The 15,413-nt window shown below is 39.3% G+C and overlaps 1 protein-coding gene across 1 annotated transcript; it reads right to left on the bottom strand.

Annotated features, from left to right (window-relative positions):
• Positions 1 to 5,918: 5,918 nt before the first annotated feature.
• On the bottom strand, positions 5,919 to 11,721 carry LOC150088322 (uncharacterized). The gene is made up of 2 exons (XM_090370717.1): positions 11,684 to 11,721; positions 5,919 to 6,748 (listed from the first exon to the last, which is right to left on the bottom strand). The coding sequence occupies exon 2, from the start codon at positions 6,717 to 6,719 to the stop codon at positions 5,994 to 5,996; it is 726 nt and encodes a 241-aa protein (XP_090226843.1). The 5' UTR covers positions 6,720 to 6,748; positions 11,684 to 11,721; the 3' UTR covers positions 5,919 to 5,993.
• Positions 11,722 to 15,413: the final 3,692 nt, after the last annotated feature.

The following is a 15,413-nucleotide window of genomic DNA, read 5'->3' as shown; positions in this document are numbered from 1 at the left end:
CCTACTGTTAATATCATTAGTAGAAACGTGTACAACAATATTACCTTTTGTGTCCTTAAAAGATGATATCCGCTCTACAACGCCATCAACCTTTGCCCCTGGCAGACATACCCTGGTCCTGTTCCACCTATCCTTTTTAAATAGCATGTTCCCCGTTTCCCTGACAATAGAGTCACTAACAACTACTAGTTCCTGTGGTACCAGCACATTCTGCATTGGGGTTTGCCGCTGTGTTGCGTGATGATCAAGTGCAAGCTCTAGCGTTGATGTGGGCAGCTGAGAGCTTGATGGGCCCCTCAGTTTAGATCCTTCGAGGGCATGCGCTCTGTCCTTCAAGCTCTCATATAGGCCCATAACGACGCTGAGTTGTCGGCTCATTTCCTCACACTCCTTACATCGCCCGCGCACACACACAAAGACATCCACCTTGGCAATATCATGTCCTGTTCCCGATTGATCCACAAACATGAAGCGAGCAGTGCATTTTAAAAGGCTGTGATTCAGAGGGAAACTGCCCCCCCCCCCCAAGTTCGCTCCTTAGCCACAGCACTCCATTTAGCTTGAGCCTTCTGCTTTGCTGCTCTGATCTGAGTCATGATTTCGATTCAATTTCAATAAAATTTCGATTTCAGTACAAAAATTATAACCCTAAACTTGTATCCCAACGCAGTTGTAACACTATATACAGGGTGTTTCAGTTAAACGTTTCAGAACTTCTAAGAGGGGTAGGGTACATCCTGACAACTCGAAATCATATAGCAATGTGGGGTCGGAAATGCTTTCCTGAAGCGGTGTTGTACACAGAAGCACCATAAAGAAAAGAGACCGTAAGTGAGAAATCGTTTTAATAATACATGAAAAGAAGCAAAAGGTACATGGATTAAAGTAAGGGTTCGAAGTTTCTTCCACGGGCTACAATGCACGCCTCACGTCTCCGACGCATGGACATCCGAACATTCTGGAATACTCCAGGCAGCGTGTCCAGACACAGCAACCGGAGGATTATGCACCTCGTTTTGCTTTCGCACAGTGATACCTTGGAAAATGTGCTACAAATCCCCTTTTTCCGGCTGAAGTGTTGTTTTCCGATGAGGCATCCTTCACAAGGGAAGGAATTTTCAACACGCATAACGACCATATCTGGGCGGTCGAGAACCCGCATGCAATACGACGTCGTGCAGCACAGATTCGATTTTCGGTCAATGTATGGGCCGGTATTATGGGAGATCATCTCATCGGACCTTACCTGTTACCGTGTCGTCTAACCGGACCTATCCACTTGATCTTTCTGCAGCAAGTATTGCCACAACTTTTGAGAGATGAACAGATTTCTGCATCGACGCAACAGACAATGTGGTTCCAACACGATGGAGCCCCTGCCCATTATAGCGGAGATGTTCGTAACTACCTGGATGTCACATTTGGTCAACAGTGGATCGGACGTGGTGGTCCCGTGCGTTGGCCTGCTCGGTCACCCGACCTATCATGTCTTGATTTTTATTTCTGGGGTCATATGAAATCGCTAGTTTATGACACCCCTGTTGACAATGCCGAGGAGCTGGTTGCAAGAATCGCAGTAGCTGCCGAAGAAATTCGAAATTCGCCTGGAGTATTCCAGAATGTTCGGATGTCCATGCGTCGGAGATGTGAGGCGTGCATTGTAGCCCGTGGAAGAAACTTCGAACCCTTACTTTAATCCATGTACCTTTTGCTTCTTTTCATGTATTATTAAAACGATTTCTCACTTACGGTCTCTTTTCTTTATGGTGCTTCTGTGTACAACACCGCTTCAGGAAAGCATTTCCGACCCCACATTGCTATATGATTTCGAGTTGTCAGGATGTACCCTACCCCTCTTAGAAGTCCTGAAACGTTTAACTGAAACACCCTGTATATATTTTTTTCAGTATCAAGTATTATCTTCGAGTTTCTTAATATAACTTCTGTATCAGTTATGTATTAATTAATTATGTTACGTTTGTAAAATCTAAGTCGTTATATGTAATTAGTTAAAAAGTACAATTTAATTGACAATGAAGTTCAACAAGATTAATAGATTTTACTGATTAATTGACAATATTATATACTAAGCTAACTGTATCTAGTTCGGGATATAACGTTGTATCGTATAACAATTGCGGAAAGTTATCTAGGACACTTAAGTATTAATTAACTTCCAAGAGTTAATTAATAGAAAAAGGTTCTGGCAAAAAAGACACTAACGTGAAATCAAACAATTTACTGCTCATAGTTTACCAACATACTATTTTTTTAATATTTGAATTACATAAAATATTACTTTAAAAAAATATTAAAAATTCCGCATTTTGATTCGAATTTCGGAATTCTGAACTATATCTTGCATAAAGTCGATTTTTGCGACGGAGTTTCTTTTACCGGATAACGGTTTCTTTTATGTTTAAATCCATCTCAAGTAATTTCTTCCAGAAACAGAAGCATATTCCAGTGTGTAATATAATAAACGTATTTACGAGGAAAAGTAGCGTGAACAGTAAAATTTCATAGAAAAAGGTAAATGACGTGATGAATTGGTGAGCTTTCCTGATTATCTGCAGCTGCCTCTAAACTGTATAGGTTTAGAACAGATTCCTTGCTGTAGAGTCTACAGCAAGGAATTTGGTCTGTCTCTAATACTTTGTAGATAAGAATTCTACCAGGTTTTGGAAGGCTTTCCAAGTTTCCGAACCCCTACCATAGCTTTCGCTCTAAGACCGTCTGGCTTTCCATTCCCCAATAAATACTGGGACTCACTACACTGAGTAATTTACTAAAAGGGGCCAAAAATAGCTGCTTAAGACACCTCCGTAATATTGCATTCTACACTGTATTAGAGGTTTTGTAGTCTGAGTCAAGCTCCTGTATAAGTGAACCGCGGGCACTGGTCGTCGGGATGGGATATTGTGTTGTAATTTCACAATAAAGATTTATTGCGATTGGTTATTACTCAAGACGTCCAGCCAACTCAAAGCACTGTCACCTTCCTGACAGGTTCATATAAGCCGAAAGAGTTTTAGTTTTAAAATAAAACTTTGTTTTATTTCATTAGAAATCTTATAAAGATATTAAATTTAATAAACCAGTATTATTGATTACATACTCTTAAAACTTAGGGTTACAATATTGAGTTTAATTTTCTTTAACAGCTTCATTTGGATCATTTCATACAGGTCTAAATCCTTGGCAATTGCATTTTCAGTTGCCAACTGGTTCCCCGAATTTTCATGGAATAATTTTTGATCGGGTTCATCTTTGAAAACCGTTCTACGCTGTCAACTCAGCATCGCGAAAAAGATTCACCAATGACGCCGCCAAATTGTTTGAACTTATTATTCGCACAGTTAAGCGTAGAAACTGTTTTCAAAAAGGGGTTTCTTAAATATTTCAATTCTTCGTATAAACCAATGCCTGATCACTATGTGGAATTCCTAAACCGTACCTTTCATGCAGCCGGTTGTCACTTATTTCTGTGGCCAGTTAATTTTTATTCTGTTCAATCAACTCAGACCTGTCTTCCAGTAACTTGAGAAATCGAATCCTAAAATATCCATTATCATTCCAATGAGAGAAATTTCAGTCTTCGTTATCATTCTCTTTCGAAGGCCAAATTCGTGTTTGTTGTCAGTCGCCAATTTTGAGTCTTAAATTAATCTGGTCAGAAATTAATAACTTTACACCTAGGGAGATATATTTCTTCAATATTTACATTGTTCTCTGTTCTTGAGGTTAAACTTAGTAGATAACAATGCTGCTACAGTCAAACAAATTCTTACCCTAGTTTTCTATATTATTCACTAGTTCCTATTTCCCTTCATTTTGAAGCTCCACTAGTCTAAGTCAATGCCAAACTGATTCTTCTTAAAGCATCTCTGCAAGACGTACTATTGAATCTTCCATTCTATATATATAGCCAACAAAAATATTTTCTGCTGGATTTCAAAACACTTCGTTTCTATCAAAAACGATAGTCTTCGCCAGCTTTTCTTCTTTTTAATATCCAAATTGAGAAGGATTCATACCCCACGCTAAAGTTTCCCAAGAAAGCCAACTCTTCACTTAAAACCCACTGCATTATTCTTAATCCATTTCAGTCCTGAAACCATTGGAAATCCTACAACCAAAATTTACAGGCATTCTTTCGAGAACAGTCGGAGTAATAAGACAATCGTCAGACGGGCCACGACCAGCTAAAATGAATTTTACTTTTAAATAGTGCATATTGAAAGTAGGACGCGAGACCAGGTCAATAAGGATTAATTTTCGTGGTTTGGAAAACACTGGAGAGATTAAGCAGGAAAGCTTAAAACCTGAACACAGGCTATTGCAGGTAATACCACCTACACCAATTGCTTACCCCGCCTTATTTCAATACCTTAAAGATTACTGAATCTTTCTCCAAAAAATATGATCCCCTCGTTCTTTGTACTCTTAAGAAGTTGCATTCTTTTTGAAAAGAATACTTGAAGCTTCTTACAAACCAAGCTCCAAATGAAAAAAGTTCACTGGAGTGCTGTACTTTAGACTATCATTGGCCATCGTCACCAAGATGTGTTTGTAATGCAGCCAAACACCTGTTAGGTTGCGATCACTTGTATTTCAAATTGAAATCTCATTTTTAGACACTTAACTTACAGACCAATTGAAGCTTCTTAAAAATGCCCGGGAGAAATCATTCAAAACAGCAGTCAGTTACATGTTGTAAGCTCTGGCTTACAAGTAACGAAAATTTTTTTTTTGTACTTATGAAATTTTAAAGACTCCAATAATTAGAATAAAATAGAAAATTAATTGTTTAAGAAGGTGCATAAGGGCAAAGAGAAATTCGCAGAAAAGAAACTTTGACCCAGAGGTTTGTTCGAAAAAGATTAGAAAAAAAACGTATAGAGATATATAAGGAGAAGGGCCCGAATTTGAGGTGTATTTTGCGCTTTTCGTTCTGTAGAGAAGTTGTGTATAGGGTTGTATAATTGGAGTAAAATGTGAGGAATGTAAACCCGCTAGTTGAGAAATAAAGCCGAAGTTTGATGGAGAAAAGGTTTTCGGGGAAAAAGAACATGAAAATAGGATCTGATGACATAACAGGCGAGCGGTGGGCCGCTAGTTATCCAGGACAGATATTTAGCAAGTTGCTCAGGAAAGTAAGTTACCAATTTCTTTTGTCTCCAGCTCTAAATTTATTCGGACTAAGATTTAATACTGACTGGAACTACCTGAAGGCATTCAATGTTCCTGAGAATTAATGTTTCATTAGACTATTGTTAAGGATAAAATATTATATTTAGTCCTTAGAAAGCGGTGTTTCTCCAGGAGATGGCGAATATAGCCTGAATTGTATTTGAAGTGTACAAGTAGATTCTAATAACTGTGAAGACCCCTCCTGCAAAGTGGAATTGTTGAAATATTCATGTTAGTCAGGAAGACTATTTTAAATAGTCTGTTAACTGATGAAAATTCTTAGAAAGTGAAATGTATGATTAAGACCTAAATATTTTTACATGTATATTAAACTGTTCTTCGATATTGATGTGTCGGGAGTAAACTTGTCTTCACTCTACTCTGAAAGCACATGGAGTTCTCCCTGCAGTCAGAGGGCCTAGCAGATTTAAAATAAAGTAGGACAGCAGACATTACACGGCAGTGCTTGTGTGAATTGTTAAGTAATAGTTGGCTTTAATCAGCCAGTACAAACAATACCCCTACAATGCAAAAACGTCTTTTCTGCAAGATCACCTTTGCAAAAGTGAAACCATTTGGTTGATCTACCCATGAAAAAAAACTCATGTCATGCGAAATCTTTTATTATAAAAATGAAGTACATACTTGTAAAACTTGCAAATTAAGTTCAAATTGTATTATATCACAAACTAAAAAAAAATTACAGGACTAAAATGGTTAAAAAATCTCAGAAGAATTTTGTAATAAACAATTTAAAATTAATATAAACGAACACTAAACGTATTTTCAACTGAGTCCCATTACTCGTTTCCTGATAGCAATTGCTTCTCTGTTCCATCTTGAGATTCAGAAGGTGGGCTTCCAGGTGCATCACTGTTGTCAATTGCTGTCGAGGAAGCTGTAGAGGAGGATTCTACGTTACTAGAAATCACCGACATTTCGTAGGAGTCTTTGGATTCTTCGCTTGTGGTAAGTTTCGAAACTGTTGCTTGAAATTCAGCGATCGAAATTTCGGAGTCTTGAACTGCGCCGGCTAGTTGTTCAGGTTCTCCAGTAGAAATATCGGAAGTTCCTTCATCAAGAAGTCGTCTGTGCAGGTTAGTTGAGCCTGATGATGATCCTTGGACTTGTTCTATTGTTTCTACTGCTGACTGGTGTCCGGCTTCTGGAAATCCAACTGATCTACGTCGACTTTCAGGTAAGAGGCGCTCGGATGCGGACATCTGCATAGATGCAGATTGGTCTGCTGCTGCTGCAACTGCAGGACGCACTGCTCCATTTTGAAGTAAGAAACATTTAGCCGCAGCTACGCAGACGACTACTAACGCTACTATTGCAAAAACGCCAGATGCGACAGTGTATTTTCCACTAACAATTTCAAAGTAGAGTCCCACTGCTACTAGCACAGCTAGAATTAAAAACACAATCACTATCCTGCGGATATCCCTAGCACGCTCACTCCGCCATATACGGTCGAGTATATTAGAGCGTTCTCTTTCGGGCCTCTGTTCTTGCGATTCTTCCATTCTCTTCAACCGGATAAGGAAATTAGCTACTATAAAAATTATAGAAAAAGGCAGTTAGTCCCGAATAGGAACACTAGTTCGGGAATGAAACTTTGTTCTTGGAATACGTTTAAAGACAAAATAATCGTACATGTAACATTAAAATTAGCATCAAGTACTTTAAGTAGGGAAATGTTAGTGTAATGAACTGGATAGTTCATTTACATCCAAATTTGATGGTACTAAGTAGTGGATAGTTTAAGACTTACTAAAAGAGTATTTCGAAATTTCTAGTCTTGAGAAATAAGCAATGCTCCTACACATCCAGTACTGCAGTTGAATGGACATACTTCTTAACTGACTAATATTAGGATCTATATTTGGTAAGTTTATTTTTGTTAGCTGATCGGTTTCTGTGGCCATAATGCACCTCCAAGTTTTGGCATTTTCTACTGATTAAGCCCGAGGCGGGATTAGAACCCGCGACCTTTGGGTCGCCAGGCAGGTACTTTGCCCACCCGGCTAGCATTGGTAGGAGTAATGGCATCAAAGTCTGTTGACTTCTGCTTTATCTGAGTCCCGAAAAAGCATTGCAGTTCTAAGTCGTGACGAATAGCTTCGCTGCACTTCTCGGAAAGAAATGAAGCTTAAAAAAGTCCCCTCCCCATTTAGAGGGGTTTTTCAGAAGGCTGTAGTTAAATTGGTTGATTCGGGTACCTTAATTCCTTTATAATTAAAAAAAGGAAACAGGAAGCTTGAAGGCTTTACAGATTCCATAGTCTTTCGATGCAACCTTAATATTTCCTAAGTCAATTTATTATTAATTCAGTGTCGAAAAGGACGGCCATGAAAAACACGGAATTGTGCACAAGACAGCAGTCCAAGTTCATGCGTTTGAAAGCACGAGTAGTTCATCTGATTTAACTCGAGAACATTTAAAAACACGCTAAAACTATTCTCATGTCGGTGTAGACTACCACGGCAAGATAAAATTTACTAACGACGCATACAGTTAAAAGTGCAAATATCTTAAGCTTACAAGACCAGTTAGTAAAGCTTCACACTGGTTTTAGTATACCGAATCTTCATACTAGTATCGTAGCTGAAACTAGATTTACTAGTAAGAGACATGGGACTCATATCTTCAGGTTAATTCAAGATTAGTGGTTACAGTAGCTTGACTTATAAAACAAGGTGGATATAACAGAATTAAAGTAGCTCAGTTGGGACAGTGTCTCGCAGTTGTAAAGTCAATTTAACTGAGGCAGTAACGAAATCAATACCGGATTAATACTTCAACTGTCTACCCCAGAAGGTAGATCTTGTTCTTAACTGTACAGTTAAACAATTTTACCGTTTAACTCTGTCTTAAGTAAAGACAAGCGAAAGTCCGTAAGTTATAACTAGTTATTGCAATACACTAACTGTATTGCTTAGGTTGAGACTTCAGGGATAAACTGCTCTAGTTTATTAATTAGATGACTGAAGTAGTGCGCGCACGAACGACTAGAATTAACACAATTGAAAAAACTACTTTCTAGTCCGGCAAGATTAACAGTAGTATTTACATCAGCCAAAACTGTAATTACTGCAAGAGATTGCAGAATCAAATACAACAGGAAGCGAAACAGTTACCTTAACTGTACCTAGATCTTTAGACGCATGAGAAGTACCTACAATATTTGTTAGTGTAAAGTCCCAGTCAGGCTGTATTGATGTCTAACGGCACCAGGGGGTTCCCATCTCCGCGTTGCTTTCATTGTAGGTGTACCAGTTCACTAGGAAAGCCAGAGATTTAAGTGTTGATTTTGTATGTAGCGTATCGTTGTTCATCTGGTGGACCCCTACTGAGGCACAACATTGCCCACACTTAGCCTCGTGGAGGTAGACCAGGTATACAGAATGAAATTTTATTCTGGCAAGCCCTGACACCTAGTATCCTGAGATTTCAGTGACTAGGACCTAAAAAACCGCGGTAGGGGTGAGCGCTGGAATTAGAAAAGTCAATTGAGGTTAGTTTGGAAGAAGTTAAGTTTTAACAGTTTGTGTGTGGTTATACGCTGGCGAATTAGGCAGCGTAGTGGGGAGAAGAATGAAGGCTGGGGAAAAGACAAGTATGGGGACGATAGAGAAGGCGACCCCAGGATGTTCAGGGAGGCAGGTCCGTGCCCCACCATGAGAAGAATAAGGGTTGGCATGGGAGGAGAGAAAACAAGACTGTCTCCTCCTCAGGAGACAGATGTACCAGGCAAGGGAGCCCGGTACAATCAACCAACCTGTATTTGAGGTTGGTGTCAAGGAGTTTGTTTTAACTGCGGTCTTCAGGGTTTCTCCTATATGCCGCTGTAGTATCTGAAAAGGCAAAGGCCAGGCCGGCAAGTGTATGTCTTATGTTGAATGCTGGCACCTGGCGACTTCGCAACCAGGGGCCACCTGCCTCCTGAACTCAGACACGTGGAGGCGCACCAGGTTCCACTTACTGAAGACTTACTGTGACTATCATGCAAGCCCGAAGGTATTTAAAGAAAGGAAAATAGGAGTAGTATGGAAAATGGATAGAAAGCAAGGGGACGAGAGAAAGGCATCCCCGGAAAAGAAGCAAAGTATGAAGAAAAGAGTAAAGTTATTAGTGGAAAAGAATCAAATTTTTTTAAACTAAGAAATTTATCTTTTATATCAATCTTTTAGAACAGTAACTGTCTACCTGGCAACAATACCAAGAAAATTAGCATGTCACAGCGGCAACAATGAGATACCAAGACAATTTTCAATTGACTTGGTTAAAACTGTCAACATTAAGACTCGATATTATTAACACAAGACCATGTAGTGAAGAAAAGACAAGAGGTTAAGGTACTAGCTAATGGGGATTTCCCCAGTCAGTAAGAAAGCAGTTCACACAACTGAAAACATCCAATTATTATACTGAACACGCAGCAACAACTACGTTAAACCAGAAGTCACTTTTGTGATAATCGAATAACCTCTCTATCACCATCACTACAGGTCAACTCGATTGAAATAGATCAATCTAAATTCAATAAACAGCTCAATATCTAACAATCAGTGATTTGTATTTAAATTCAGAAATCCTGATCTCACAACAAGAAAATAGCAAGTCAAAATTCTTTCCAAGATCTGCCATCATCCCGTGTGGGAAGTCAATTCAAGTAAATTGTGTCCAGAGCCACCCAGAACAACCATTTACAAAATGGCCAACTGCCTGAGCACACAAGGTACTCATTTTAGCATTTTCATAAGTTAAATATTTTATCACCAATCTTTAATTGACTCGATCCAGTCTTGTCTATAATTAAGACAAATTCAAAATTTTTGCAAACCTCAGCAATGAAAGCTTTATCATTACTTTCTAATTGAGAAAGAAAATTTTTTTTATACACAATTCCCAAGTCTTTTGAGGAATCAAAAGACCAAGCACAAGCTCTGTGCACAGTACAAACATAACGCAATCAACTGCCTGTAGTTCATTGCGTGGAAACGGAATCAATTTCAGCCTTCAAAGAGACTTTCACAATTCGTTCGTTAACCTTGTTGAATCTTTCTCCACGAAACATGAAGTATTCTAGTAGCAGCTCAAAAGCAGGTAAGTTAACCTTGAAATCGAATATTTTTGGGGTAGTGAAAATATTCACTCAATATGGAAAAAAAATGTTCCATAAGCATCACTTATGGGTACATAGTGAAGGGAGACTTCGTACTGATAGAGCACTTTGGGCCACTTTAAGTATGGCCAGAATGCCTAGAAAAAATATGCGGAAATTCAACCTAAACTTAAATTATAATACCTACCACTGCTCTTATACTATCTCACCTAGGGACATAGTCAACTAGAGCTTTAATCTCTAAAATTCCTTCAATTCACATTCAATAGTGAATCATCCTGTATGATTCATCAAAGCAAACTGCGAGATTTGCTTAACAAAATCAACTGCGTAGCACTTTTCTTGATAGTGCTGTTGCCAATAGACGTTTGGAGTTACGGAAAACTTAATTGCCAGAAATTGATTTCTCATTCATCCGAATGAGATGAAAGAAGAATGCAGTTACACTTTGAGTGAATGATTAGACCGGGGTTCGAGCCCGTGCCCACCAAATACGGAAAGATCAGGGAATGACCACCGCATAACCCCGGAGCAATATGGCCCTAGTTGCTAATGCTCCTAAAAACCAAATAACAAACTTTGAGCGAAGGTGCAAGCTCAAGAGTCAGTATAAATACTAACGAAGAGTAACCTCTCGCGCAAATTGACTGCATGCGTAGTGACTAGATATTAAGATCTTTCTTCTAGTCGGGCAGCGAAGGGAGGATTGCTGGGGCTGTGAAGTCGTATTGAAATAGCGAAACAAACTTGCAGGAAATATTCAGTTCAAACAACTCATAGTCAAGACTATTTTTGATGCAAGTTAACGCTGCCGGAGTAACATCGAAGTCCGGCGTTACTACCGGACCATACAGTAGCCTTCATGCCTGCGTTCCAGATTTACTGGATCTATTATGCGAAGGAACAAAAACTTGTTCCAATAAGTTTTTCATGTTACAAACACATTCGGCGAAACTGACAAATATCGACTAAAGCAAGTAAGAAACAAAACTTTTCGATCACTTGACAGCACCAGTACTAACCAACTCATTTCGCAAACTCATTGTAAAAACTGCTTTGACGAATTTATTTTTAGCCACTATTTCAGCAGTATTTTCTAGTAGGAGTTTCTTCGCTGTAGTTTCTCAATAGTAATTGACTAGGATACAAATCCACAGATTCCTGATGTATGTATACGGCTAGTCCCCTAAACTAGGAATCGTAAAGGATACTATCTGGAGAAATATCCCATACCATACTTTTGATGGTAAACAAGTACTCGACACTCCATTTAATCTTCGACGAAATTAATTATTTTAAAAATTTCTTCCCAAATTAAAGACAATTCTATTTCACACTCAGCACAAAAAATACAACACTCACCGATTGTATGATAATCAAATGAATACACTCCTTACACAGCGCAGACAAACTCCTCGTTTTTCTCTCATTATTTATAGCAATGCTATGAGGTTGTCACGTGGTAGATTCTGCGCTCTGAGTAAATGATCAGGATCTTGTAGAAACATAAGTTTACTAAAATGATCCTTTTCTTCCTTTTAATTATTATTTCAAATACACAATAATGGAATAATTGCTACTAACATTTCCGATTTATGTACAACTTTGTCATTATTCTTAGATAAAACATGATTAGCGTATTAAGTCATTTGCATTATGCTGTATAAACGCTACCTTGACTTCCTTCCCTCCCTCACTCCCCCGCTTATACACTCTTTATTATTTCTGATGTATTAAAAAAAACCCCGTTCAATTGCATAAAGGGTGATAAAAATTACACCCCTAAGAATACTTATTATCAGTTTGGTTTGAAAGGGAATTTAAAATTGTTCATGAAATCCAATCTGAATCTTATCTAAAGGTGTTTCAGTTAACCTAACACGGAACTTCTGCGGTTATACAAGTCCAGTGCTGCTTTGATAATATTTGCATTCAGTTTTTGAATGGCAATTTCCATTTTAATGGGCCCTTTCATAAAGAACATTATCTTCTGAATTAAAATTCAATAAATATAGCTTCAACCAAAATCTCGAATATTGTATCGCATAGAAAAAACGTTCCTGAAAATCACGCGAACCTTTCCATTTCAGAGCGCCAAGGTTTTATCTTAATTCAAAACGCAGTTGCAGAAATTGCCATTAGACAATATATCTTATCAAAGGTATTCTGTAGATCCACCGGTGAACACCGAAAGTGGAGGCTAAACAATTGGGAAATTCCTACCGATTATTTTATCAAATTTCAAGCAACAGAGTAAAAATTGATTGAACCATATGTTCCACCATGAATGAGGGTTGCCTCGAAGTTATTGGAGTCCTTGTAAGCGCTATATAATCCCTTCTTTTAGCAGCGATTTATAGGGTCTTCTCTAATAGTTGCAGTTTCCATTCCATCAGAGTTCAAAAAATAAAAGAAAAGCAACAATTGGCCCGATTCTAAATGAAGTGGTAAAACTTTGGAGAATGAAGATGGACCTCTTGAAAATGTTGTTAATTTGTGGGCCAAAGGTGACAATTATAAATATTCACCGGCTCTAATAAAAAGTGTGCTTTATCATTCCTGAACACGTTTGCCAAAAAAGGGCCGTTTTGTTTCCATTTTATTCAGGCAGGTACTGGAAAAGGCCACGCCTTTATTCTTTTTCTCTCTGGATAAGATTTCACACCTCTTGCGATTTTATAGAGTAACGGTGAATGTAAACAATGTTCCGAGGTACATCAATACTTCTACAGAAGTACGTGCATAAATGTACTGTGTAGGTTTGAAAAGTACTACCCGGTGAGAGAACCGGGTAGTACTTTACAAAAAAATTAAATTTGTTGCAATTACATTTCCACAGACGAACCGAACATTGGCAAGAAGTTGGGCGTGACTGCTAATATCTGTGGATTCGTCGATCAGAAGTTAGAACGTCTGACTGATTTTCTCCTTCATAACGTCTTCCATGTCACTGGATATATCAATGATTCTGCGACTGACTGTCAGCTGAGAGTGGAATTTTTGAAATTTTATTAGCAGCTTCTGGGACAAGGACTATTTTCACCATCTCTTTACAAGCTACAAAGTTTCGGCTATTGTGTGTGTGGCTTTTTGTCTTTTGTGATAAGTTCGGCTACTTTATAGCTAGCTTCTTGTACTTTTTCCGAAACACGTACAGACGAATTCATGAACGTTGCCTGTTTTTGGTTTTGTTGCAACAACAGTCGAAAATAATTATATCTTGACTTGCCAGAGAAAATGTTTTGTTGAGAAATGCCCTTTCAGTTTGTTGGAGAACCATAGCAGCATTGCTGGGTTTTTCTCCGCTTAAGAGTCACACGGGTATTGGGCATGTTTTATCATCACACCAGAAAGAACCAAAAGACAAATAATTATAAGTATACTGTCTGGACACTAATTATTGTTTCATTTTTTCTGGCTCGTCACTTTTAGTACTTGCAGTACAGGACGGAATACTCCTTACGAGAACTTGCCCATCGTTAAAAAAAGAAATAGTAAAATCAACAATGTTACGGCTCACGATCAGAGTTTTCTGACAACTGTATTTCAGAGCACAGCTGTGAGGAACCTGAAAGTAACAGACGAGGGACAAATACTCTTCGAACAGAAGAAAGGGCACATCTATCGCTTTAAAATACAGGGTGTCTCAAAAATATTGGTACAAACGTTTAGGGGAGATAGGTAACATCTAAAGGAATGTGAATCGCATAGGAACCCATAACCGGAAACGTCACCGTAAGTCGGTAGACGGCGCTGTTCATCAGTTCGCGAGAGGGAAAATTTCTGGTTTACTCATTCAAGCAGTAGTCGCCGCACCAAGAGCATGCATCAATATACGAACTGTGAGCTGGCAGACATGCATCTAGTGTATGGATTAGGAGAGGGCAATGGACGAGCCGCTCAACGAATTTATGGAGAACGTTTCCCAGACAGACATGTACCGGAATACCGTTTGACTGTGCGTGTGCATCAAAATTTGTGCGATTATGGGTCATTTAGAGGTAACAGGAGTAGTGCGGGCAGACTACGTTCAATGCGAACTCCCGCCATGGAAAAAAGTGTGTTGAATGCCGTCCAGAATAATCCTACTACCAGCACACGTGCCGTTGCCTCTGCCTTAGGAGTGTCTTGTGCAGTGTACAGCGTGTGTAGACGACGATTCCTTACACCCCTTTCACCTCCAAAGGGTTCAGTTACTGCTCCCCCAAGATCATCCTGCACGTGTGGTTTTTGCGCAGTGGTTTCTCCAAGAAAGTGTTCAAGACTTGACTTTTCCAGCCTATGTTTTGTTCACGGATGAGGCTTATTGAATCAGTACAATGCTCATGTGTGAGCTCACGACAACCCACACGGTGTGCGCCCCATGCAGCACAACATCGCTTCGCAATAAATGTGTGGGTAGGTATGATCGGTGACTGCTTAGTCGGTCCATACCTGTTACCATCCCGCATGAACTCCGCTAAATATCGGATCTTTCTTGAACAAGTTCTACCAGGGTTGACGATGTTCCAGGAAATGTGAGACGCAACATTTGGTTTCCACATGACGGGGCGCCTGCCCATTATGGAAGGTGTGTTCGTGACCATTTGAACAGGCGTTCTGGGCGTCGATGGATTAGCCGTGGTGGACCCGTTGACTGGCCCCATGCTCACCTGATTTATCGAGCCTTGATTTCTTTCTGTAGGGAGGCCCTCAAATCTATCGTGTATGAATCGCCTGTGGAGACGGAAATGGATCTCGTGGCGAGACTCGTCTGCGCTGCTGCTACTGTCAATGAAACACCAGGTGTGTCCGACCGTGTCCGCCAATCCATGCTGCGTCGGTGTCACGCATGCATCGCGTCTCATGGTGGAACCTTCGAGCATCTGTTGTAACATCATGAAATGCATCCATCTCGTACTCCATTGTTAATATTATGTCAAATAAATGTTTTCCACTAATTACTTGTGTCATTTCTGCTTCTTGTGCCTCTGCTACTACTTTCCCGTGACGTTTCCGGTTATGGGTTCCTATGCGTTCACATTCCTTTAGATGTTACCTTCCTCCCCTAAACGTTTGTACCAATATTTTTGAGACACCCTGTATAGTCTTA

This window comes from Mastigoproctus giganteus, chromosome 3 (assembly GCF_048544385.1).
Source record: "Mastigoproctus giganteus isolate SK-2022 chromosome 3, ASM4854438v1, whole genome shotgun sequence".
In the NCBI taxonomy this organism is placed as follows: domain Eukaryota; kingdom Metazoa; phylum Arthropoda; class Arachnida; order Uropygi; family Thelyphonidae; genus Mastigoproctus; species Mastigoproctus giganteus.
The sequence above is the reverse complement of the archived record's forward strand: the minus strand, read 5'-3'. Positions and strand labels throughout refer to the sequence as shown.